Source organism: Aedes aegypti, chromosome 2, assembly GCF_002204515.2.
Source record: "Aedes aegypti strain LVP_AGWG chromosome 2, AaegL5.0 Primary Assembly, whole genome shotgun sequence".
Lineage (NCBI taxonomy): Eukaryota > Metazoa > Arthropoda > Insecta > Diptera > Culicidae > Aedes > Aedes aegypti.
The window spans coordinates 192,998,866-193,025,357 of record NC_035108.1 but is presented as its reverse complement, the minus strand read 5'-3'; the positions used below and the strand labels follow the sequence as shown (position 1 = coordinate 193,025,357).

The 26,492-nt window shown below is 41.3% G+C and overlaps 1 protein-coding gene across 1 annotated transcript; it reads right to left on the bottom strand.

Annotated features, from left to right (window-relative positions):
• Nucleotides 1–1,231: 1,231 nt before the first annotated feature.
• On the bottom strand, nucleotides 1,232–25,727 carry LOC5575474. The gene is made up of 3 exons (XM_001661941.2): nucleotides 25,664–25,727; nucleotides 2,515–2,985; nucleotides 1,232–2,456 (listed from the first exon to the last, which is right to left on the bottom strand). The coding sequence occupies exons 2-3, from the start codon at nucleotides 2,975–2,977 to the stop codon at nucleotides 1,384–1,386; spliced, it is 1,536 nt and encodes a 511-aa protein (XP_001661991.2). The 5' UTR covers nucleotides 2,978–2,985; nucleotides 25,664–25,727; the 3' UTR covers nucleotides 1,232–1,383.
• Between the last annotated feature and the right edge of the window lie 765 nt (nucleotides 25,728–26,492).

Here is a 26,492-nt window from a genome sequence, read left to right as displayed (position 1 = left end):
AATTGAGAAATATTCTGAAGAGCACTCATCAAACAAAATTCTGCCATTGGTATTACTTTGAGAATTATTCTATGACCGATGTTTGGCATTAAAGTCACCAATGACAAACAATTTTGACTTATTGCGAGTCAATTTTTGCAAGTCAGTTTGGAGCAAATTTACTTGCTGTCCAGAGCATTGAAAAGGCAAATAGGTAGCTATGAAAGAATATTTACCAAGCTATGTTTCAACTGAAACACCTAAAGTTTCAAAAACTTTAATTTCGAATGACACTTTAAGGTTATTATTTTTCGTTATTATGCCAGCAACAATTCAGGATAAAATTTAAATCACTGCGAGACGACTCGAAGCTGTGGATCAATGTTTGATAAAATACAGAATTACTACATGATGAGTTTTGGAATATTGTTAACAACATTTTACCTACGCGAACCCGAGCAAACCTTTAGATCATAGCAAAACAAATTTTAATGCTGTGATGTCGCAGATTTTGATTGCTTAATTTGCTGTCATTTTGGTCGTATTAACGGTGATATTGTGATGTTTTATAACACCTAGAGCTGAAAAGTGTTTTCATGACATCTTATTGAAAACTGTTTTTGCTATCAATAAAAACTATTTTGAACACACTGAGAGCAAAAAAGGCTCTTTATTTATAAACCTAATCATAAATTTTCTCTATTCTCTATGTGAATAATATAGAATACTGTAACAACAACAATAAGCTTGAATGATAAATATATTTTTCAGAAATCAATCTTGAAGAAACTTTATCTCGTGACATTGGAGTAGTTGACAGCGAGCTGCAAAGGGGTCTTTCCCAGTTGAGACAGAACGTCAGAAAGAAGCAGAAAAAGATTTATACAGTCGAAACCAAATTAAAAAATGGATAACCTGTACCGTCCATACCAGCTGAAGCGTCAATAAAAGTCATACTAATTCCAATTCGCAACAGCCGACGGCAACCTCCCACGCACGGTGATCCTAAATAGGGAGTAAAACTTCACGACTGCGCATTTATTAATGGTCCTACCGCCGGTCGTCTGGAATCGTGTTCTTCGTCACCGTTTCACCGATGCCGTCATCCATTGAAATCAATTTTGAATCAGCAGCGAGGCTCTCCATATAGGGAATCTGGAGCATTGGCGGTGCTTCGTCCAGTTGAACTGCGTGCTGAATGACATCACCTGAGTCGGGGCCTTTCGGATCACAATGAGTTAAACTCTCTTCCTCCGGTAGAGAACATGCCTGAATGGAATTTTATTTCTTTTTTTTTTCGAATAGTTGGTAGCTTTAATTAGTAGACAACCGGATCTTATACAGGAAGAAAGCGTATAAATTAGCAAGTCTTTAGTGGTTGAAGTCTTCCTACTTGGATAAGGCTCAGATTGGAACGAAAAAGCTCTGCTGAACAGTTACTTCGCTACAGTCTTCGTCCATCTTTTTGAATGACTTTTGAAACTGCTGGAAGCGACTTCGGCGCTCCTTGAGATTGGTACCGAAGGTGTACTTCGGTAACTCAGTGGAATCCCTGCGGGCTGGCTTGGAAAAAGGCTGGGGTGGATCCGGCTTTGCCGGGCGATCTGAACTTAGACGTGGACTAGCTATGCCCACTGGCTTACGGTTTGCTTGTTCGTACTCTTCTTTGAGGGTGTTGTAGGTGTCGGAGCGGAACTGAGAAGGTCGATCGAATTCTACCCGGTGAGTGCTGGTGGTGACTGTGTAGCTGCGACCACGATTCGGTTCATGTCGCTCGGTCCGACTTGTATTAACAAGAATGGACTTGTTCCTGTCTGGGCTACGGCTTTGAACTTTCTTGTTGATCGTGCTGTACCCCATTTCGATCTCTTTCTGTCGGGCCTTAAGATAGCTGTCATCTGCTGATTTTGACTTCAGTTCAATCGTTTCAAACGGAGAGGAGCTGCGATCACGAGTTTTATGTGATCTTTCTTGAGCAGCGGGAGGATCATTCCGAATTTGTCGCGATTCCTTGCGATCATACGTAGAATATCTTTTGACAGGAGAAGCACTCCGAGCCCGATTTTTATGCTGAGGAGTCGAACTGCTTTCCCTATAGCTCACATGAGATGAAGAACTGTGTTCTGGATTTGCCGTTTCCAGTAATGAATTTCTCGATTCAGTCCTCTTCTTTCTAGTAATAGTCTTCAGTTTATCTTCATCGTCCAACTTGCAGTTAATACCAATATCCCTGAACTGTGGCACGTATGTTCCATTAGAAGAATTTGAATCCTTCCGTACGTTTTTCTTAGAGTCATGCTTAAAAAAGTTCTTTTCGAATCTTTTGATAAAACTTTCCACCTTCTGCACCGGTTTCGATGATTTCAACGATTTTTTACGAAACGTACGAGTATCGACAACAACTGGAATGTTATCCTCAGAAGTAAAATTCTTGTTATTTAGGTACAACTGTTCAGAATCGTTTTCCGGAGATTTATCTAGAAATAAAAAGATAATCGATTTAGTTCAATTCCTTACAAATGTTCCTCAATTTACCTTTATTCTTCTTCTTCGTGTAGGTACTTGTTCTGTTTTTTTCGTCTTCAGATTCATTGACTGTAAACGTATCGCTCCGACTAATCGCGTTTGTAGATCGTCGACTGTCCTCATGATCACCCTTAGTAAATGTATTTTTCCTCAGTATACCAGCCGGCTTGCTGGTTGCCGTTTCGTATTTATCCACGTAGACAATAATTGGTGCCGGAGATTCTTTCCCATATTTTGAATCCCGCTTTAGAGTTGCCGAGTTGCTTCCTCTTCGGCCTGGTCCGCTTTCTCTTCGTACAGTTCCGTAGTTCCCGTTGTCGTAGCGTTCCCTCTCGGAGTCGTTTCCGGCGCGTCCCAACGTATTCCGCTCGCTAATTATACTTCGGGCTGGTTTGGTTGGTTTAGTATTTCGATGACTGCCAGTGTGGCCATTGTTCGTTAGATTGTTGCGGATGTTGCGTAGGAAGGACATCTTCGAAGCTGATGGTTAACGATTATTTTAAATAAAATCATAAACGTGATTAGAATGCTCCGTCGCAAGTCGTTTTGAATGTGGGCATAGCTTGTTTGGCCTAATTCATAGTAATTTTCGATATTTTTTTCCACTTTACACATCTTCAAGATTTCTTGCACACACATGACGAACTCATACTTAAAAAACATCAAACCAGTGATGAACATTTTGCTTCGTCTTGGCGTTAGGACCGAATTGTTCATAGGCAAAAATTCAATTTAGATGGACCATCGATAGATAGATATGGACCATGATTCTGTCCAAAATGACCTTTTGAAAAAGTTTACTGATGGAGGAAAGCAAGCTGACTGGACGATAGCTGGAAGCTTCTGCAGGATTTTTGTCCGGTTTTAAAATTGGCATCTGTCAGGCACTAAAAACATTTGTTGATAAGCTACTCTCTGAAAGTTTCTTGATGAGGATGTAAAAAATTCCATCATCGCCGTTTTTTTTTTTTTTTTTTTTTTTTAATAACAGTTTTTACTTCCTCCAAATTAGTCTAACAGGATTTTTGAAAACGTTCTCTTGATTAAGAATGCCTTCGAAACCCTGAGTAACTTGATTTTTAATTGAATTAGTGAGTCCGAAATTGAAATTGTGTGCGCATTCAAACTGCATAGCAAGTGTCACGACGAGACCCCCCGTTTTGAGTCAACTGTGGCCGACTAGTTGGTTGGTCTTAGGTGTATACGGTTCAACGATTGTCAGTGATTGAGCGTATGGAACGTCATTGAAGTTGGAGAAACGGAGAAGGACAAAAACAATGATAAAGCTTTTTGGCAAGTGGTATTACGATTACGAGCGGATTGAATTAGAAAAATATCCTAGCTAAATTAAATATAAAGACAAAGTTATGTTTGAATTATCTTACCTATATTATTAATACAAAGTGAGTAATTATCCTAAAACTTAATTACATCTAAGTACGATAGATTGCGAAGGTATCATGCATTACTTATTATTAGTACTTTTAGAATTCGTTATTCACACATATTCACTTAAATCTAGATAAAAATACTATTTACAAGCGTCAGCGTAGTTTGCAGTCGTGGAAACCGATTAACTTAATTAATTACGGATAGAAGTATATTGAAATCAGAATTGTAAGTACATTAAACCTAAATATTAATAATGTAACCTAAAATTTGCCAATTCATACAGTGCACCCTAAATTCGGTACCGATAGAGTCGCGATACGATCCGTGAAATCGAAAGGTCACCAAACTTTGTAAGTAGTAGTAAAAATAATGAAATATTAATCTAATAAAATACTATTTTAGCTAAAAGCTAACCGACAGCACAAACGCGGTTTGCTATATAGATCTTGGACGATCCCACCCCCACAACAATCTTTTAGAAAGTTTGTACGTGGGTAATCGATATGACAGGACATCACGACCAATCGATGTACCAGTGCAAGACGTGCCACGAAACGGACTCCGCGGACGCTCATATGATCATCTGTGACCAGTGTCGCCAATGGGAGCACTTTCGATGCGCTGGAATTAGCGAAGCTAGTCGAAGTCGTCCTTTCATTTGTAAGCAGTGTGGAACGGGAGCCACTGGTACCCAACGAGTATTGAGGTCAAAAACGAAAGGTAATCAGCTCACTAACCCGTCTGTGGGAGGCGCTCTTTCCCAAAAGGGCAGCAAAATATCGTCAGTCCGTAGTTTTAGTTCCCGATCGTCTGTCGTAAAAGCGCAACTGGAATTGGCAGAGGAAGAAGCCCGGATGAAGCAGAAGGAGCTAGAGGAGGAACAAGAACTCAAGCATCTCGAGCTTGAAGAGGAGAAAAAACAGTTAGCTGAGAAGAAGAAATTGTTGGAGGAAGAAGCCCGATTACGACAGCGAGCACTAGAAGCAAGTAGGGAGCGACTGGCGAAGCAGCAATCGATCCGTCGAGAGTCATTGGAGAAAAGGAACGATATTCTTTTGCAGATATCCGAGCGTGGAAGTGTGCTGGAGTCTACGACAAGTTCGGTTGAAAAGGTATCAAAATGGTTGACAGCTCATCCACAGGGAGGGATGACCGAGGAGAACATTACAGGGGCGCCAAGTGATCCCCTTCTCCCGGCCCCAAACGAACAACAGGGAGAGGTCTCAAATGCCATGGCACAACCTTTGCAAACCGGAGTGCGTTCGTCCCAAACGCATGACTTTCCATTACAACCCTCGTACCAAGAAGCAAGGAATATTCGGCCTTTGGACACATTTCGACCGGGGCTTCGGGCTCAAGCAGCACCCGTAATTGATGAGAAGCTCCCACTTCCGAGAACTGTAATTCCTCGAGAAGTCCATTCGGTAACGGTAAAAGAGCCATTCCAGCAATACATCGCATCGTCGCACCCTCTACGTGATCCTCGATCGTTTTCTCCTGCAAAGCCTCCAAACTTCGTTAAGACATATTCTATTCCAGCGGTGAACCATCACGTTGGACTACCGCCTTCCGATTCTGGTGATCAGATCAGACAAATGCATCAACAAGCTCCAGTGTGGAGCACGCCCGTACAACATGAGCCAGTACCGGGACCCAAATCGTTCTCCCATCGCTTACTCACCCCTGCTACGGAACTACCATTTCCATATCGGAACTCTCTTCCGAACTTTGACGCTACTCGAGAAGGAGTCATTTCCGGTGCAGTACGCAATCCCCTAGAAACGGTTTTGGATGATGGCGTTTTAAACTCTCAAAAGATAGCCGCGCGTCAGGTTGTTGGTAAAGATCTGCCATCGTTCAACGGAAACCCTACCGACTGGCCGATGTTCATTACCTCCTTTGAACAATCTACAGCTGCATGCGGGTTTTCAAACGCAGAGAATTTGGTTCGTCTACAACGATGCCTCACAGGCCATGCTCGAGAGGCGGTTCGAAGCAGGCTTTTGCTTCCAGCCAACGTGCCGCACGTAATTGAGACATTGCGAACGCTCTATGGACGTCCAGAACTATTGATTCGTTCGCTCCACGAGAAGATAAGAAAGACTCCTGGACCCAGACACGATCGGCCGGAAACGATACTCGAATTCGGACTGGTAGTCCAAAACTTCGTTGATCATCTGCTAGCTGCGCAACAAGGAGAACATCTTTCAAACCCGATGCTTCTACAGGAACTAGTAGAAAAGCTTCCAGGGCCAATGAGAATGGATTGGGCCGTCTTCAAAGGTCAACAACCGCGGGCTACAATTGTGCTGTTCGGTGAGTTCATGTCCAAACTGGTAAAGGCAGCCAGTGAGGTTAGTTTTGAACTTCCAGGGTTGTTCAAAGACTTAAACGACGGTAAACATCAGCGAGCGAAAGAAAGAGTCAGAATACAGACGCATTCCACCGAAGAAAAATCAACCTTCAAGCTAGCCAACAGCGGTAGCCGCAAAGCACCGAAGCCGTGTGCGATTTGCGATCGCGAAGGCCACAGGGTGGCAGAATGCTCGAAGTGCAAGCAGTTGACTGTAGATAACCGATGGAAGTTAGTGCAAAACAAAGGTTTGTGCAGAACGTGCCTGAACAACAACGGAAAGTGGCCATGTAAATCTTGGCAAGGTTGTGGTAGCGAAGGATGCCACTTGAAACACCACACGCTTCTTCATTCGCCGTCTACTCCTCCCAGTTCTTCGCACTCGGTGAACGTATCGTTGAGCCAGACTTCATCTGAAGAATATCGGACACTCTTTCGAGTGTTACCCGTAGTCCTCCACGGAAAGGGGAAAAGTGTGACGATCTTCGCGTTCATTGATGAAGGATCACAAATTACGATGTTGGAGGAGAAAGTCGCGAAGGAGCTCGGCGTTACCGGTCCGACAAGGCCTCTCACGCTCCAGTGGACGGGGGATATAAAACGCGATGAATCAAAATCTCAGGAAGTCAGCCTGCAAATAGCAGGAAAAAATAGTGGTACACGTTATGATCTTCGTCATGCACGCACAGTTAGCTGCTTGCTACTACCAACCCAAAGCCTGAACTACCGAGAACTGTGCGTCCGTTTCCCTCATCTCAAAGGCCTGCCGGTGGAAGATTATGATCTCGTGCAACCAAAACTGCTCATTGGTTTAGACAATCTTCGACTTGGAGTACCGCTAAAGTTGCGTGAAGGAGGACCATACGATCTTATTGCAGCCAAATGCCGTTTGGGATGGGGAATCTATGGTAGTTCGTCTACAAACCCCGTACCAAGAGTTAGAGTCAACTTTCACACTGCCGCACAGCCGTCCTCCGACGACTTGCTCAACGTACAGTTGCGAGACTACTTTGCATTCGAGAACTGTGGGGTTGTTGCTCCGACCGAAAAGCTAGAGTCCGAGGAAGATAAACGACCAAGACAGTTGCTTGAAGAAACGACGCGACGAACTGCAAAAGGATTTGAAACAGGCCTTCTGTGGAAAACTGATGACCGAGAATTTCCAGACACGTATCCAATGGCACTTCGGCGGATGAAAACCTTGGAGAAGAAGCTGCAGCGAGACCCGTTGATGATGCAGCGAGTACGAGAGCACATAATTGAATTTGAGAAAAAGGGCTACATTCGCAAGGTTAGCAAAGAAGAGCAATCCACCTTCGATCACCGGAAAAGCTGGTTTCTTCCCCTGGGAGTTGTCGTAAACCCGAAAAAACCTGGGAAATTAAGAATTATCTGGGATGCGGCAGCGAAAGTTGATGGAGTATCGTTCAACTCACACTTGATAAAAGGCCCAGATCTTCTAACGCCTTTGCCGCGAGTTCTCAGTGGTTTCCGTTTGTATCCGGTGGCGGTTTCCGGAGATATAAGGGAGATGTTCCTTCAAATAGGGCTACAAGCAAGTGATCGAAATGCGCAAATGTTCTTGTTCCGCGATCATCCTCAAGATCCGGTGCAAATATATGCTGTCAACGTCACAATGTTCGGATCGACCTGTTCTCCTTCGTCAGCTCAGTACGTCAAGAACGTGAACGCTGAACAACATGCTTTACACTACCCAAGGGCGGCGACTGCAATTATAGAACACCATTATGTCGACGATTACTTGGACAGCTTCAGAACGGTGGACGAGGCTGTTCAGATCGTAAGGGACGTCAAGTTTGTTCACTCCAGGGGCGGATTCGAAATCCGCAATTTTCTCTCCAATAAGGACGAAGTCCTCCGGCGAACTGGGGACATCGAAACGAATACGTCTAAAGAATTCGCCCTCGTACGGGCAGAAACAACAGAATCAGTGCTCGGAATGAAGTGGATTCCTACCGACGATGTTTTCACTTATACCTTGGCTATGCGAAACGACCTGATGCCAATTCTCGACGACAACCACGTTCCAACGAAGCGGGAAGTGCTTAGGGTGGTGATGAGCCTGTTTGACCCTCTTGGTTTCGTTGCATACTTCCTGGTGCATGGTAAGGTGCTAATGCAGGACATCTGGGCATCAGGTATCGATTGGGACGACAAAATAGGTGAAGAACTTTTTCTCCGTTGGCAGCAGTGGATACGCTACTTTCCGCAGTTAGATAATATACGTATTCCACGATGCTATTTTCAACCCCCATTCCCTGCAGATTTCGATCGACTCGAGCTCCACGTGCTGGTCGACGCCAGCGATTCTGCATATGCATATGTCGCTTACTATCGATTGGAAACTGAAAGCGGCGTTCAGGTGGTGCTGATTGGTGCCAAAACCAAAGTAGCGCCGTTAAAGGCGTTGTCCATCCCGCGCCTGGAGCTAAACGCTGCGATCTTAGGAAGCCGCCTACTGGACACCATCCAAGGTTATCATGCGTATCCCATTAACCGCAGGTTCCTCTGGAGTGATTCCAGTACAGTGCTAGCCTGGATACGATCCGAACATCGCAGATACAATAAATTCGTCGCTGTACGAGTTGGTGAAATTCTAACGACCACCAACGCCAACGAATGGAGATGGATTCCTTCCGGTGTAAACACAGCGGATATTGCCACTAAGTGGAAGAATATTCCAGATCTTTCCTACGACAGCCCGTGGTTCCGCGGCCCTTCCTTTCTTCGTAAGTCGGAAGAGCACTGGCCGCAACAAAAGAAAATTACTCCAACGACCGAAGAACTTCGTTCCATCCACGTCCACTTCTCGATGTACCCAATGATTGACGCTTCACGGTTCAGTAAATGGACAAAAATGCTACGATCTATGGCCTTTGTAGTGCGATATGTCCAAAATCTGCGGCGTAAATGTAAAGGTTCCACGTTGCAGTTAGGAGAACTTCAACAAGACGAACTGAAGTGCGCAGAAGAAATGCTCTGGAAAGTAGCCCAAGCAGAGGCGTTTCCTGAAGAAATCGCCACCCTCTCGGACTCTCAAGGACTTCAAAATGCTCGACCGGGACGCGTTTCTAAGGCCAGTACAATCTATAAAAATTGGCCCTTCCTAGATGAACGCGGTGTGCTGCGGATGCGCGGAAGAATCGGAGCTGCAAGTTTCGCTTCAGCCGAAGCTAAGTACCCAGCGATTCTTCCCAGGCAACATTTAATCACGTTTCTTCTTACAGACTGGTACCACTGCCGATTCCGCCACGCCAACAGAGAAACTGTCGTCAACGAAATGCGTCAACGGTTCGAAATCGCCAAATTACGAGCATTGATTCAAAAGGTTTCCAAGAATTGTATGATATGTAGAGTTTCAAGAGCCACCCCTAACCCGCCGGCGATGGCACCACTTCCTGCGTCGCGGCTACAACCCTTCGTACGTCCTTTCACATTTGTTGGACTAGATTATTTTGGGCCTGTATTGGTCAGAGTCGGCCGCAGTCAGGTGAAAAGATGGGTTGCTCTCTTCACCTGTCTCACCATCCGAGCTGTACACTTGGAACTAGTCCACAGCCTATCCACCGAATCCTGCATTATGGCAGTACGGCGCTTCATTGCACGCCGTGGCCCACCCGCAGAATTTTATACCGACAACGGAACGTGTTTTCAAGGCGCCAGTAATCAGCTAGAAAAGGAGAAGACAGAGGCTCGGAACAACTCGTTAGCGGCAAAGTTCACGAGTTCAAAAACCCAGTGGCGCTTCATCCCACCAGCAGCACCACATATGGGAGGCGCCTGGGAGCGCCTTGTCCGGTCGGTCAAAGTAGCGTTAGGGTCGGTGGCGGAGGCATCCCGCATTCCAGATGACGAGGTTCTAGAAACCGCCCTACTAGAAGCAGAGGCCCTAATCAATGCTCGTCCTCTCACTTATATACCCCTCGAATCGGCTGACCAAGAATCCCTCACCCCAAATCATTTTCTTTTGGGATCTTCGAGTGGGGACAAAGTGGCACCCTTTGATCCAATAGAAAACCCTGCGGTGCTACGGAGCGGTTGGAGGCTCGCGCAATCCATTACGCAAGTATTTTGGGCTAGATGGTTGAAAGAGTATCTTCCAGTGATCACTCGTCAAGGGAAGTGGTTTGAAGAAAGCCCGAACATAGCTGTAGGCGACCTGGTGCTGGTGGTTGGCGGAACGGCAAGGGACCAGTGGGTGAGAGGACGTATAGAAACGGTGATCCCTGGACGCGACGGAAGGGTGCGTCAAGCTCTTGTGCGGACAGCATCGGGAGTTCTACGGCGACCAGCAGTGAAGCTAGCGGTTCTCGACGTGCGAAAGGATTATGAACCCATACCGAGAGTTCCTGAGCAACAGAACTTGGACCAGGGTTCACGGGAGGGGGGATGTCACGACGAGACCCCCCGTTTTGAGTCAACTGTGGCCGACTAGTTGGTTGGTCTTAGGTGTATACGGTTCAACGATTGTCAGTGATTGAGCGTATGGAACGTCATTGAAGTTGGAGAAACGGAGAAGGACAAAAACAATGATAAAGCTTTTTGGCAAGTGGTATTACGATTACGAGCGGATTGAATTAGAAAAATATCCTAGCTAAATTAAATATAAAGACAAAGTTATGTTTGAATTATCTTACCTATATTATTAATACAAAGTGAGTAATTATCCTAAAACTTAATTACATCTAAGTACGATAGATTGCGAAGGTATCATGCATTACTTATTATTAGTACTTTGAGAATTCGTTATTCACACATATTCACTTAAATCTAGATAAAAATACTATTTACAAGCGTCAGCGTAGTTTGCAGTCGTGGAAACCGATTAACTTAATTAATTACGGATAGAAGTATATTGAAATCAGAATTGTAAGTACATTAAACCTAAATATTAATAATGTAACCTAAAATTTGCCAATTCATACAGTGCACCCTAAATTTGGTACCGATAGAGTCGCGATACGATCCGTGAAATCGAAAGGTCACCAAACTTTGTAAGTAGTAGTAAAAATAATGAAATATTAATCTAATAAAATACTATTTTAGCTAAAAGCTAACCGACAGCACAAACGCGGTTTGCTATATAGATCTTGGACGATCCCACCCCCACAACAGCAAGCTTTTGAAATTTTTCGTAATCCGTTTTCCTCTTTCAAGGCCGGAATTGGCTTCTGAGGTTTGTTAATAATTTTATATTATTTCGAAATGACCAGCCAGGGTCCAATTGAAAAATTTTATTTTTTAAATTTTTGTTTCCTAATTGAGAAAACCGTTTTAAAATTTATTTTTGCTGATCCTGCCATATAATTTTCATAGCAGGATCGCGAGTGCGTTGAAATTGACTTTACCTCACATTTTTAGGACGGATCAAGAGTTTAAGATCATTGTCTATAATCACGGATTCGAATTTTACTTCACATTTACGTATTGCATTGCAATGCCTCTTGCTCCAACAATGAAATTAGTTAAAGTCTCGAGAGCATTGCCAATATCAAGTTTTGTTTGGGATGGTACACAAATTATGTCACGCTAAATTTCAACTTTTTCGACCCCCTCCCCCTCCCTTTGTCACCCTTTTTGTATGAGTCCTCCGAAAATTTTGTAAGGCTTGTCATACTTGGCTCGACCCCTCCCCCCTTGGAACGTGACATAATTTATGCAAGACCCCTTTGCAAAGAAATGTTAACATCAAGAATAATATCGATATATGTTTCATATATATTCCAATCGGCTCGACAATATTTCAAAGTGAAGCTGATAGGATTGAGTATCGCTTCGTGAGATATTTGAAATGTAACAGGGGCATGATCAGATTCAAAATCAGCGTGAGTAACCAGTTGGCTACAAAGTTGACTAGAGTAGAAAAGTTTTTAAGAAGAGGAAATACAAGTAGGGCTTTCAGCGTATTGAATTGAGAAATTTCACAAATCACAATGATTTTTTTATCCTGATTGCTTCCTAAGAAGCTCATTGGAAAGCCTCCTAAAATGCTCATAGCAGTTTCTAAGGTTGGATTCCTAACTGTCTTATCAGAATAGTTTTTGGCGCGATTTTCCGAATTTGGAGTAGGATTTTTGGAGGTACTCATGAACATCTTTTAAATCCTCTAAGATGCTGTTTCTACAAACATTTGTTAATATATTTGACAAGTAATTGCCCTGTACGATTTTCTGTAAAGCTGTGGCATTATCACTTTGTAATGTTCCTGGTTGAACTCTTCGATAAATACTTGGTAGACTTCTGGCTAAAGTTTCCATAGACTTCGTCAAAGTATGAAGAATTCTTGCATAATTTCTTGCAAAGTATGAAGAATTCTTGCATGGTTCTTGATTGTGCCTTCCATGTGTAAGGTAAGTGTACCAGTTTTGACATTATACGTGTGACCAGGGATTGAATCCTGAGAGAATCTCTCACGTATCGCTCTCTGTAACTATCATAATATGCATCACATATTGAGAGACTGTTTATCGTATACTTCTACAACTTTGATCAGATCGGGGGGACAGCAGTGCATGATAAAACCCCTCTAATCAAGCTCCAAACCTGGGGGACACTATTGCCATTGAAAGTTCGGGTATTGTTTATCGTGCCAGTAAAATAAAACACCTATCCCCAACGGTAAACAAGCGAAAAAATGGGTTTTGTCATCGCTCTCTTTTTGGGGCTTTCGTCCATTACTCCTGTTTATCAGACTTGTTACAACTTGCGATACATTGATAATCGTTGACCGCAACAGATGGGATGTTGTTCTTTACTTGTTTTGATCGTACTTTAAGGTGAAGATGAATCGAAGCCAAACTTCAAATTTTCAAAAGCACGGATCTGGAGAACCAAACATCCGTTTAAGTTGAAAACTTAATCGATTGGTCACCACCAGCGACTGACCAATCGATTAAGTTTTCAGCTCAAACCGATATTTGGTTCTCCAGATCCGTGCTCTTGAAAATTTGAAGTTTGGCTTTGATTCATCTTCACCTTAAACTCAAATGAGAGCGAATTCTGCAAAGCCTGCGTGTGACTGTCTGTTGATGCATTCTGAGATCTTTGGCAGATTTTTTAAACTAGATATCACGCACTCCGTTTTCAGGGGTCGGTGGATTGTTTTTTGAACTTCCAAGGGAGTCACAACTTCAAACAGGTTGGGAAATACTGTCTTTATGCTAAAAATAATATACCCACATTTTAAATTCCTGTATCTCCTAACACCGTAACACCGCTAGCATGTCCGAAAGAACTTGAAACTATTGAGAACCAGAGCTACAGGTCCAAAGCCCTGATAAAGGTGGATGGTTGTGATGGCTATGACCGTGGTCATCATGTAAAGAACAAACGGACAATGCTGTATCGTGTCAGCACCGAGGAGGCAGCTCCTCTAGCACGATGTAGGTAGCGCAACCCTGGTAAGGTGGCCTGTCGAAGACTCTTCACCAACCAAGAAAGGCAAAAGTAGAGCAAATGGATTGATTTTACGGTAACAGACCCGGCAACGAATAAAGGACATCGATTGGAAAGTTGGATCTTGGAACGTGAGATTTTTGAATGAACCCGCGCGTGTTGGGCTCCTGGCTCGTGAACTGCGGATTGTCGGCGTGAACGTGGCAGCTATCCAGGAAATACGCTGGCCGTGAACCGGAGAACGCGAATTCCGAGCGGTGGAACCCATCGCCAAAACTTCATTCAAGTACCACATCTACTACAGCGGTGGTGACAGAGCAGAACGTGGAGTTGGCTTCATAGTGATTGGGAAGCAGATGAAGCGAATTATTCGGTGGAAATCGGTAAGCGACCGAATCTGCGTGTTTAAAATGAAAGGCTAGTTCTTCAGTTACAGCCTGATCAGCATATATGCGCCAACGAACGATAAGCCCGATGACATGAAGGATGAGTTCTATGAGAGCCTGGATAAGGCCTACGGAGAGTGCCCGAAACAAGACGTCAAGATAGTCATCGGCGACGCAAATGCGCAGATCGGGAAAGAAGATTTCTTCCGACCCGTCATTGGTACGGAAAGCCTCCATTCCGTTACCAATGATAAGAGTCTGCGGCTAGTTACCTTCGCTGCTGCTAGACCCTTTCCACGAAGTTGTGACAACAACGGCATGGGAAGAGATTGGTACTGATCAACGACGAAAACGAAACGACTGGTTCGGCGAAGAGTGCCAAAGAGTGACAGACATGAAGAATATCGCCAGAAGCCGTTTGCTCGATAGAACAGAGAGCGATACAGGGCAGCGAGAGCCTAAGAAAAGCGAATCCACCGCAGAAAGAAAAGGCAGCACGAAGAAAGTGTGGTAGCTGAAGCTCAAGAAAGCATGAACCGGAATGATATGCGAAGATTTTGTACAACGGTCAATGGTGCGCGGCACAATACCGTACCAGTGCCCGCCATGTGAAATGGCTGCCAGGTGGAAGGAGCACTTTCGGCAATTGTTGAACGGTGAAAATGGAAATGATGACGATCAAGCTGTGGACCCACCGACCATAGAAGAGCTTAAAAAAGCTATCAGCGATCTGAAGAACTGAAAAGCTGCTGGGAAGGACGAGATCCCGGTTGAGCTTCCTAAGCACGGAAGTGACCAGCTTTATCAGTTGATCCACTGAGTACTTCTGTAGGTATTGGAGGACGAAGAATTGCCCACCGACTGGTTGGATGGCCTCATACGCCTAATCTACAAGAAAGGGCACAGACTGGAGTGTGCCAATTACAGAGGAATTACCCTGCTGAATTCGGCGTGCAAAATTCTGTCCCGCTTCCTGTTTAACAGACTGAGACCGCTCGATGAGTCCTTCTTCGGTGAATACCAAGCTGGTTTTCGTGAGAGCCGTTCGACAACGGATCAGATGTTTAGCTTGCGAATGATCCTAGATAAATTTCGGGAGTATAACTTGCAGACTCACCATCTATTTATTGATTTCAAGGCAGCGTATGACTCAGTGAAAAGAAATGAGCTTTGGCAGATAATGTCTGACCATGGTTTTCCGGTGAAACTAATTAGGCTGATACGTGATACGCTGGATGGTTCGAAATCAAGTGTTCGGATTGCAGATGAGGTGTCAACCTCGTTCGTGACGTTGAACGGGTTGAAGCAGGAAGCACTTTCGAATTCACTGTTCGATATTGCACTCGAGGGTGCTATTAGGAGATCTGGCGTGCAGATAAATGGCACTATTATTACAAGGTCGCACATGCTCCTTGGCTTTGCGGACGATATAGACCTAATTGGAATCGATCGCATGTCAGTGGAAGTGGCCTTCGTGCCTCTGAAGAGGGAGACAGCGAGGATAGGCCTGACCATGAATTCTACCAAAACGAAGTATATGGTTGCAGGCTTGGTGGTGTAGTAGTGCTAAGGTAGTGTTTGATGGGGATGTGTTTGAAGTTGTTGAAGAATTTGTTTACCTTGAAACACTTGTGACATGTGACAACGACGTTTCCTGCGAAGTGAAAAGACGTGTTGCGGCTGTGAATAGGGCCTTTTACGGACTACGTAACCAGCTTAGGTCCCGCAGCTTGCAAACGGAAACAAAATTCACCCTGTATAAAACATTGATCTTCCGGTGGCTCTCTACGGGCACGAATCGTGGACGTTGAAGGAGGCAGACCGGAAAGCTTTCGGTTTTTTCGAGCATAAAGTGCTGCGGACAATACTCGGTGGGAAACTTGAAAATGGTGTGTGGCGCAGACGCATGAATCACGAGTTGTATCAAGTGTACAAAGATGCGAATATTATCGAGCGTGTAAAATACGGCAGACTTCAGTGGGCTCGTCACTTAGTGCGAATGTCGGAAGAATGAATTGCGAAAATAATATTCAGCAGGGAACCAGATAGAGGTCGGTGGCTTTGGAGAAGACCACGGCTGTACGCAGTGGAAGAGGACCTGAAGTTTCGCCCAAGACTGACGAAGATGGAGCTCTACAATACGCCCGGCAATGGCGTGACGCTACGCTGTAGCCATCGAGGTATCAAGGTAGGTATGGTCCTAAGAATTCATGTTTATGTAAAATTGCGTCATGATGATCTTTTTGAATAATTTTTAGAGTCCAACTAAAAAATAGAGTTTTACCAAAGTTCTTATCGAATATCAATTGAAAGTTTCATCAACATCCCGCAGTGGATCTTGCGAGGAGTCTACTCAATCCTGATGTGAAGCTTAAACGAAATGTTCTAGAAATTATATATTTTAAGAATCACCTCAAGATGTTCTCTTCTGTTCTTTCTAAAAATCTTTTTATGAGAACTCCTTCAAGTATTATTTTTGAATTTCTTTCAGAGTAGTTTCGAAATATTATCCTAGTAATTTCTACAGAAATGATGATCGGGGTTCATCAAGAATTTCGCAAAATTCTTCAGGTTTGCTTGGGAAACTTAAAGAATTTTCCCTATGTATTTTTCGAACAAGCATTCCTGTTCGGACTATTCTAACATATACCCCAGGTAAAGCATAAAAAAAGATATAATAGTACCTGAAAGAATTTCTCTATGATAATATCTCTCTCCATTTATGATTTTCCCAAGAGTTTATTCTACAAATTTTCCTTCAAGTTATGTTATTTTTTTTAACAAAATTCCCCAAACATCCATGAAGATATTTCCGAAATTTGTAAATTCCCGAGAGTTAAAAATTTCGAGAAATTTTTTATTTTGATTTTCTCAAGGTTTTATAATAAAGTTTATTACAAACTACTTGCAGAAGTTTCCTTCTTTTTTTTTAAGAATTCATCCAAATATTGAAATAGGAACTCTCTTAATGATACCATAGCATACTTAGTTTAGAGATTTTTTCTTCGGGTTTAATTTCTGTAATTATAATTATCTATGAATTTCTCTAAGAACATTGCCATGATAAATTTGCAAAATCCAAAGAAAATTTCTCATGATATCACTTCCTATATGCTATAAATTCCTGCAAGAGATATTCTTAGAAAAAATCCTGTTCAAACCCTTGAAGGACTTCCTGAAAGAATATCTTGAGAATTTCAGAAGAAATTCAGAAACTTAAGGATGGACTTTTCATAAATTCTTGAGAAAATGTTTTATCTATCTTTTTGAGTTTGTTCAAAAGAATGTTATGAGGTGTTTCCGAGAAAATAACTATTAGGAGTTTCTAAAAAATCCGCAGAGAAGCTCTTATGTGAACCTCTGCAAGAATTTTTAAGATCCAACTGTGATTCTTGCTTCTTGAAAAATTTGTTTAAATCAATGCTGTAATAACAGAAATGCCTGAAGGAATTTCTGAAAATATATTAAAATAATAATTGCAGTTTGAAAAAATGTGGAAAATCATTACTGAAATTCTTCCAAAGATATCGATGGAAGAATCCTTTGTAGGATTCTGGAACATGTATGGCAGATTGCCGGAAAAAATACAAGGAGAAAAATGAAACGAATAAACATTGACAGTTTTCTTGAAACCCTGAGTGTAATTCCTAAAGGAATGCATCAAGAAATAGTCGAAAGAACCTGTTGAGAAATTGAATGTTTCATTGTAGGACTCTTAAAAAAGCACTTAGAGGAATAAAAAAAAATATTAGAGAAATCTTTGGAATAGTTCACAGACGAATCTTTGCCACAAATGTTAATATAAAATTCCTAAATTTATGCTTTGTGTTTTTGATAGAAGAAGTAATCGGGGGATAACTTTTTTTAAAAAAGACACCGACACGTTAATGCTTCCAGTGGGTTTTTTCCCCTTTGAAGGAAGCACCACACTAGACAACGGACTAGCATGCAACGCCCAGTGGCACAGTCGGAAAACATTCATCACGAAAAGTTTTCCACCCAGGGCGGGAATCGAACGCACACTCCATAGCACGATGTGGCTAAATGCCTGGTGACACTAACCACATGGCTACGAAGCACACAAACTTAAATCAAATTCTGAAGAAATCTACAGGAATTCCGAGACATTTTCTTAAAAAAAATCTGACGGACTCCTCGAAGGAATTCTTCTTATAACTGTTTTAGAGATGCCTGCAGAAATTCGTTAGCAAAATTAACAATACACTCTGTCCAGTTAGCTTAAGACCACTTCGATTTGTGTCATTTATTGAAAAATAATATTGCAATTTTGTTCCTTCCTACTCAACTATGCTTGTATTGGTGAAAACATCTCGATAAATCTGAACTGTCAGATATTCATTCATGTTTGCTTGTTTGTTATTGTGGAAATATTCCAGTGTCCAGTTAACTTTTTTTTCTCGTGTTTTTCTTAAGTTCCAAGTGTTTTGTTCGAGCAATCGATCATTATGTCGAAGAGAAAATCTCTTTCAGAGAAAGCCAAATTGAAGCATTTCGTCGAGGAAACGTAGGGATCACTCCATATTGGTCGATCCCATCAAATGGTGTTATCGTACTTGAAAAATTCCGCAGAATATGGTAAGAAATCGACTAAATCACGTAAATCTTTCCACAAGCTTTCATAAGCTTACCGTTCGTGACAAACGTGAAAGTGTTAGAATTGCTTCGAATTCCATGAAATCCTTGAAGCAGATTAAACAGGAACTCAATTTGAAGCTTAGTCGGGAGACAGTTCGTCAGATTTTGGTCAAAAGTCCGCACATCAAAAGGGTCAAGAAGATGAAAGCTACAAACTTGACTCCTTCTCACATTAAGAGACGACTGAACTTTACGAAAAATAACATGAATTGGCAGTCGGATACGGTAAGTTACCGGCAGAACGTTAAAAGTTGACATATTTCAAGTGACCTGCTCGCTCTCTCGTCCTCCCGTCCAAATCTTTTTGGGAATTCTGGTTGGTAGGATTTATGCCGGAGGGAGATAGTACACTGAGAACAGCGTTGCGGTTGAAAATACTATATCAGAGGGTTAAATTAAATACACAACGCCACTTGATTTGTGCAGACTAAATTCGCATTTATTTAGAATAGTTTGAGCATTCAATTTTACCATGGCATCATTTGTATAGTAAAAATTACTATTTCATGGTTAAAAACTTGTTGCAGACCAGAATCGAACCGAGGATCTGGCGATTGTCAAGCGCGAACGCTAGCCACTCGGCTATCGACGCGGTTGGATTGAGAGGGAACAAAACGCAAATAAAAAGCGTTCATGATAGCTCAATTGTGGTTGGAATAGTAAATTTAAAAACACGTTCATGGTTCTCATTACTGCAACGCTTGTTTCAGTGTATGCAAGTGTTAGTGAGCTCAAATCAGCCAGGCTTGGGTAAATATTGAGAAAAGTGTTCTACAAAACATGGTAAGCAGTATGCCAAACCGTATGTTCCAGGTCATCAACAGAAATGGCAAAGTAACCGATTATTAACAGGTTGAATTTGTTTTTTTTTTCTGCACTTTCTTGCACCTTTTTCGGTGGTGGTCTTTAGCTAAATGGACAGCAAAAATAATAATATCCCAACTAACAATTTTAGCGCTATAAGCCAAGATTATTTGCTTTGTGCTGTATAACAGTTGAATTGAAGCAGCAAACGCAGCAAAAAATGAAAGCTGTCAAAAATAGAACGATTAGCGTTAATACAGCTGTAACGCAAACGTTTTTCAGCTACAAATCTTAGCTGAATACATTTCGTCAGTTATCGCTTTTGCAGCTTTCACTAAGCTGTAACTCAACACCTTAAAGGATAGCAACCTAATGATGTGGAATAAAACTCGCCATCATCAATCCGGCTGCTTCTATACAATATGATTTGTTATGCTGCTCAATATATATTTAAGAAGCGCTTTGTCGTTAGTTATACAGCGAGCATACAGCAGTATGCTGTAAAACAACAACTTGTGGCGCATCTACTCAGCTTGTTAGATGTAAACATTGCGTTTGACGTTTCGCACCCTTTTACAGTCTGATGAAGTGGTGTAAGCGTGGCTATGGCATCTTTTACGATCATTATGAATTATTGTGTGAACCGTTTTCGATGTAGAACAAAACGGTGTGTTTTCTTTGCCTTTCGATATAGACTGTGGTGGCAACAAGGACAGCGTCGAGACTTGTGGATGCAGAGATCGTGAGTTCGATTCCAAGCGGTGGCAGGTAACGTTGGGAACATTAAATTCAGATACTTATGATATGAATTCCGGAAGCTGTGAAACAGCTTGAAAATAATATTTAATCGATAATACAGCGAAGCTGTGTAATAATTATTCAACAGTTGCAAAATGTTACACAGCTACGAATATGTTACACAGCTACTTGTCGTATAGCTGTCGAGATAGAGCAATGATCGATATGAATAAGAGCTGCCAACACAGCTTAAAAGTAGATGAGTAGATTCGCCAGATTTGTTGGTAAAAGAATCGCATAGAAGCTTTCGTTCGTATGTACAGCGCCTTTACTCAGCATAAAGCCGTATAAGGAGGGCTTTAAGAATGTTTACATTTGCACTAAATGTTAGTTGGGATATGCTCCCAAAATACTGATATTCTTGTTAGCACTTTTTAATCTAGTACGAGATACTGTGCAAGTCAAGAGATACATAGACTTGCTTTGAAATTTAATGGTTTTCTTCGCTTCGGTTTGGCATCCAGTCTCAAGAAATCAAAGGAAAACAGTGATTTTCTATTTCTATCAGCGTTTTCCTTTGATTTATTTTATTACTATGCTTCCAAATTAGAGGTGGTATTAAGCTAACTGGACAGAGTGTATACCCTGTGTGACTGGCCACCCAGACAACCAGAAATCGCATGAAAGTTAACGTTATCCGTGATCAATCGTCAACATCCCACCGCAAAATCGCTAGTGTTTGGAGGGATTTTAACCTCCAAATTGCTAAATAACCACCAAATCATCATCTCCAAGTTAGTTCTAATAACCTCCGCTATGTGAAATATGGCAGCGCGTCGATCGTCGCAAGTTTATCGTTAAACAGTCAATAACTCGTTTATTCATACTAATTACATCAAACTCGCAAACCACCGTGGATAAACTCGTCAGATTGATGAGTATCCTCGCACAAATCGCTTTTTCCTGAGTTCATTTGTACATTTTGTTTCGTCCCGTGCACTTGTACAAAGTAAGTCGAATCAATCCGTAGCAGCTGTCAAATCACCATTTGTTATCATAAGTTAAGTCGCATAAGATCACAGGTTAGTTCGGTAGAATATTTAAACACTCGCATTGTATGCTATTATCCATCACATAATATATGCACGTATATCGCCTCCACTTTTGTAAGTAGAAGACCTTTTCGCGACATCTTATAAGTGAAATTTTTCACATACAAAGCCTCCAAGTGATTTCGACATACGTTCATTTTGGTTGTCTGGGCAGGCTCTCTACCAATCAAATTTTCGAAATTTTTACAATATTGAATTTTCCAAACCGTTAATGGACATACTACTCAGATAAAAAAATGAATCAAGGGTTTCTAAGCTTCACTTTGCTAACTGTGAATGAGAAACAAGAATGGATGTCCTTCATAGTTTAATGTTTCATACAAAAATGGTGGATGTATTGTAGATACTGATCAATTTGCGCAAAATTCATGGACGTACTTTTATGATTGCTTGTCCCCCTCTGACGAAAATCCTAGCTACGTCCATGCTGGGCGGTGTTTTTTTTTAATTACAAGATCAACCAAATTTAGAGTTATGCACTTTTTGGACGTAGGGGGGAGATCCCCCAGTGCCAGAAAGCACCCAATACCGGAAGAAGTCGAAACATTGAGATATCATGGTCCAATCAAGATGGTGTATTAGTAGAAAAAAAAAGCTATTATGTAGACTAATGTTTGCGTAGAATAACACATCCATGAAATATGCATGCCTTTTTAAAAAAGTAGAAAAGTTTGAAAATCTTTAAAAGATTGACGTATTTTCTTAATGTTGAGCCTATTTAGTAATTATGTTTCTTATGAACAAATACTTTGGATCACGTAAGCATGATCGAACATAATCCTAATTTTATAGTATGAATGTATTTTGTACCATAATTATGGACAAATTATTGCATCAGTGTCTCAAAATACTTTCATTTTTCATGGGTTCCGTCGATCATGGTATCAAACATGCAATAAAATTAATAAGAATGAACATTCAGAACAATATCGTAAAATGTGCTACATCATATATGGAAGAGGTTTTTGATAGGCATCTAAGAAAAACTAAAATTATTCTTGTAAGTGTTGCAAATGCATTGAATTGGTAATTCTAAACTATTCCTATAGTGTACACATTCAATGATGTTCAAATTTGCAGAATTCGAGGCATTTCCGGATCGTGTCTGGTATTGGGTGCCACTTTTCAGGATCGATCAATTTGGTACTAAAATACATTATCAAAAATATGATAATATTTATCATGAATGGGTAACACGAATTATGAATTTAGTTGCTTAAGTGTCCGGTACTAGGGGATCTCCCCCTATATGTACATGAAAAACAATCCTGAAAAATCTCGGGCAGAACTACTTTTAACAAATGTTGAGGAATAATACATGGAAAAATTTATGGAGCAATTCCTGGGATAATCTTTTGGGAATTTTAGAAGGAATGGTTCTGAAAATAACTGGAAGTATATCAGAAAAATTGCCATGAGAGCTTCATTCCAAGAATACACCTTTATTCGTTTTCCTGGAAGAATATTTGGAATATTTGCAAGGTATCTCAAGGTAATAATTGAATAATGAGCATGAGCATAGATAACCGTACAAATCATAGTTGCTACTCCGTGATTGACTAGAACAATCGCCAAGGCAATAACTGAAGAAATCAATACAAACATTTTAAAGGAATCTTCCTAGAAAACGCTGTAAGAATTTCTGGGATAATTTTCGTTGTAAGTCCATTATTGGACCGCCAAAGGATTTGGAAGGAATTCTTCTTAGCTTGAAAAATAATATAAAGAATTTCAAGATGAACTCCTAGGATAACGGCTTGAGGAATCTTTATAACAATTTCTGTAGGGATCCCTGGAGGAGTATTCGTACGTATTTCTGAAGAAAGATTTAAATGAATTGGTAGACATTTTTTTTTGAAGAATTTCCATACTTTTTTATACCTGTTTTTCATTGCCTGTATACCATGACCCCACAGTTATGGATCAAATAGTGTGGAGTTCAACCTATAAAATTCAATAAAACGACAGGGAAAACGTAAAATTGTAATATAAAAGCACGAATCTAATCGTTTCAAATTGGAACTTTGGTTAGTAAACTGTTTTGAGTGTAATATTTACATAGGATTGCATAAAAATTAAAAATTGTATCGGTTCCTGAAAACCATATTATGGATCAATTTTCATATTATGGATCAAAATGTGACGTATTACGGATCAGTGCGCAAAATCAAGAGATTTTCAACTCAATGCATCTGTATTGCATGGTATAGCGAAAGTTAACAATGTGTCATATATTACTGCAAAAAATAGCAGTGTTAGAGCTAGAAACAAGGGTAAAATGGCCTTTTTTTGTGATACTGCATTGTAGTAACTGAGACATGAACTGTTTTCGCTATACTCCAAGTTTACCACCCATTTTTGTCTGCTAAAAAATGAAATTTACAAACCTTGATGTTTTATTAGTTTTATCCTTAGTGCTATAGTCTGAAAATGTCGAATCCAATGCACAAAATAGCAGAAATCTACATTCTTTGGAAGTGATCCATAACCGTGGTAAACGATCATTTCCTGATCCATATTATGGATCACTAGTTAGAAGTTCTAATATTCGATATTTAGAATCAACAATCAAGAAAAATGTTTTCCAAAGATGAATTCATACTAAATCGAAGCGAACGAGCATAAAATATGTTATAACATTTGAATTTTACCACCTGTGGGAGCTTATGAATGCTGACGGCACTTCTTACAGAAAACGACCATATGATGATAGCTGTGTGGTACCAACTAAACATTTGTCAAATACACCGTTATTTAGCGGTCGAATGTTGTGCTTAACATTACAAATGGTAGAAGACAAATAGTATAACATGGGAAAAATATGTTTTACGTCAACGTTTATGTTTTGAGCGAGTTATCCGATGTTGAACGCCAAAGTGATCCGTCACTGTGGGTGATCCGTAACTGTGTGGGTATGGTACATTTTAGTTTGCTAAAAACTCAATTTTAACTGCTATGAGAAGTTTTCACCATGACCATTCGGACCTCTAGGAACCTAAAGCCCGGTGCGAACTGCACCCATCGCTTCATCCTAGCTACGCTACTAAGCAGCTCAAAAAAGTTGGGAATTACTTTCCTAATGCTTCGTCCGAAAACTCGACTTATAATATACTCACATGAACCAAAAGTTCTTTATGCTGTCAATATATGTTCCATTAAATTGGTGAGATGAAGGTAAGCATCTAGGACTCATGCTAGATAGAAGTAATACGATCAAAAATCACATCGAAGGCATTCTAGAAAAATATAACTTTTTTCATTTGTCATTCACAAAAAATCAAAACTTTTTCCTAACAACAGTTTTTTGATCTCCAAACAGCGATTTTATATCTGTACCATTAGTATTTCATTTTCTATCGCAACGATATCAATTTCATTGCCATTGAGCAAAATATATCATAAAAATTACTCTTCCATCTATTTAATTTGTCTTAAATCGACCACATAGATGTATCTACAGTTTACCACATTCAATAGCCCTACACTAGCAATAGTCAACTACTAACGCATTAAATATGCATCGATTTGTTTGCTGATATTTGCATTCGTTACAAAGTCTGGATCGAATCAACACTTAACCCATTTATCTATACCACAATTCACCGATTGCCTTCGATAGTCTCTTCCACAAATAAACTCGCTTCACAGCGCGGGACTTTACAACTAACTGCGAAGATACAACACACAAATGCCTAAATGCATCAACGACTCAACTGACCGCCTCCAGATTTGCCTACAAATCATTTCGCACCCAGGTAATTCCAAGCGACTTCCGATTCTTGAAAATGCATTCCATGTGTCTGAGCGCGACAACACAATACCAACAACACCAAAACGCACCTCACTTTTTTGTCATCCAAAGTCTTCCGCAATCCGATGGCGTTCGATGCACTATTCGCATAAACTGACTTCCTCCCTTTCGAGCGAAAGATTGCACGCTCCGTTGCCGTTGTTGTAATAAACTAAAGCATCGCCTCAGCAATGGAAGAGTTCACACAGCATCTTGAGTCCATTAAGCGTTCAGGTCGCCATGGCAAGTTGACCTTGAGTGGTTCTTCCGTTGATGACCTGACCATATGGTGCGAACGCAGCAGAAGTGCGATTCTACTTCCTTGGACCGAATAGTTGACACCACTGCGGGAAGAAGGATTTCTTTTCTTGCAGTAGTGAAGGTCGAGCCTGGAGATGTTCGTTTGATGACCTTTTCCGGTTTGGGATAGCACGAGTCACAAGATGTCTACCGGTCGGTTTTTGGGCGCTATGGGAAACACCTCAGATCGTTCGAAGCACACAACACTTACTAGTGAGGCGTAATCGAAAGCTGCTGCGTGACGCTGCCTGCCCGTTGACTGGATGGGTGTCTCGCGAGCTGTGGACAGATTAGCGGAGGAGTTGTTTTCATTTTTTCCCTCACGCTCTTCCCTTATGGCGCTAAAGCTTTGGACTTAACGACGAGGGGTACGCCAATTGGTAAATAGATGATTAAAGAATTCTTAACTATTTTTACTAAACGCTGCTGAGAAGTTTATAAGAGCATTTTCCCATTTGCAATTTTTTTCTCTTAAAATTACAAGCCATGTGTGGTCCCCTCTTCTACAGCACCATTCAACAGTGCGGGAAATCATCATAATGAACGACACAACTTACAGATTTGGAAGTTATCGTTCAAATCAGGGAGTAGGTATATGTACCGCGAGTCGCTGCAAATAGCGTGGTCTCTTTCACACGCCGGTTCCAACAAACCGGCGCACACAGGAGCAGCTTGGGTCAATTATGCGTAAAATTACCAAGTAAGCACTAGCACGCTTGATTGCCCTTTTGGCATTATAGGGCTGCTGTATGGTTAATATAGAGTATGTCAGCTCTATAATAGTTCATTTAACGAGCCGTTTCGGATCAGCTGATCGGTCATTTTATGAATGAAAATTTGACAGTAGGCGGTTGTGTATCGTTTAAAAGTAACAGCAATATCATCAATGTTGTCGTTTCGTAAAATGGACTATATCACAATATTTGCACTCAGGGCTATTTGATTACGTGGGTTATGTTCTGCTCTGAATGGTCTTGCGTCATCCAATATGAACAAAAAAAAATTCAAGCCTTCGCGAGGAGGAACAAATAACTCGCAAT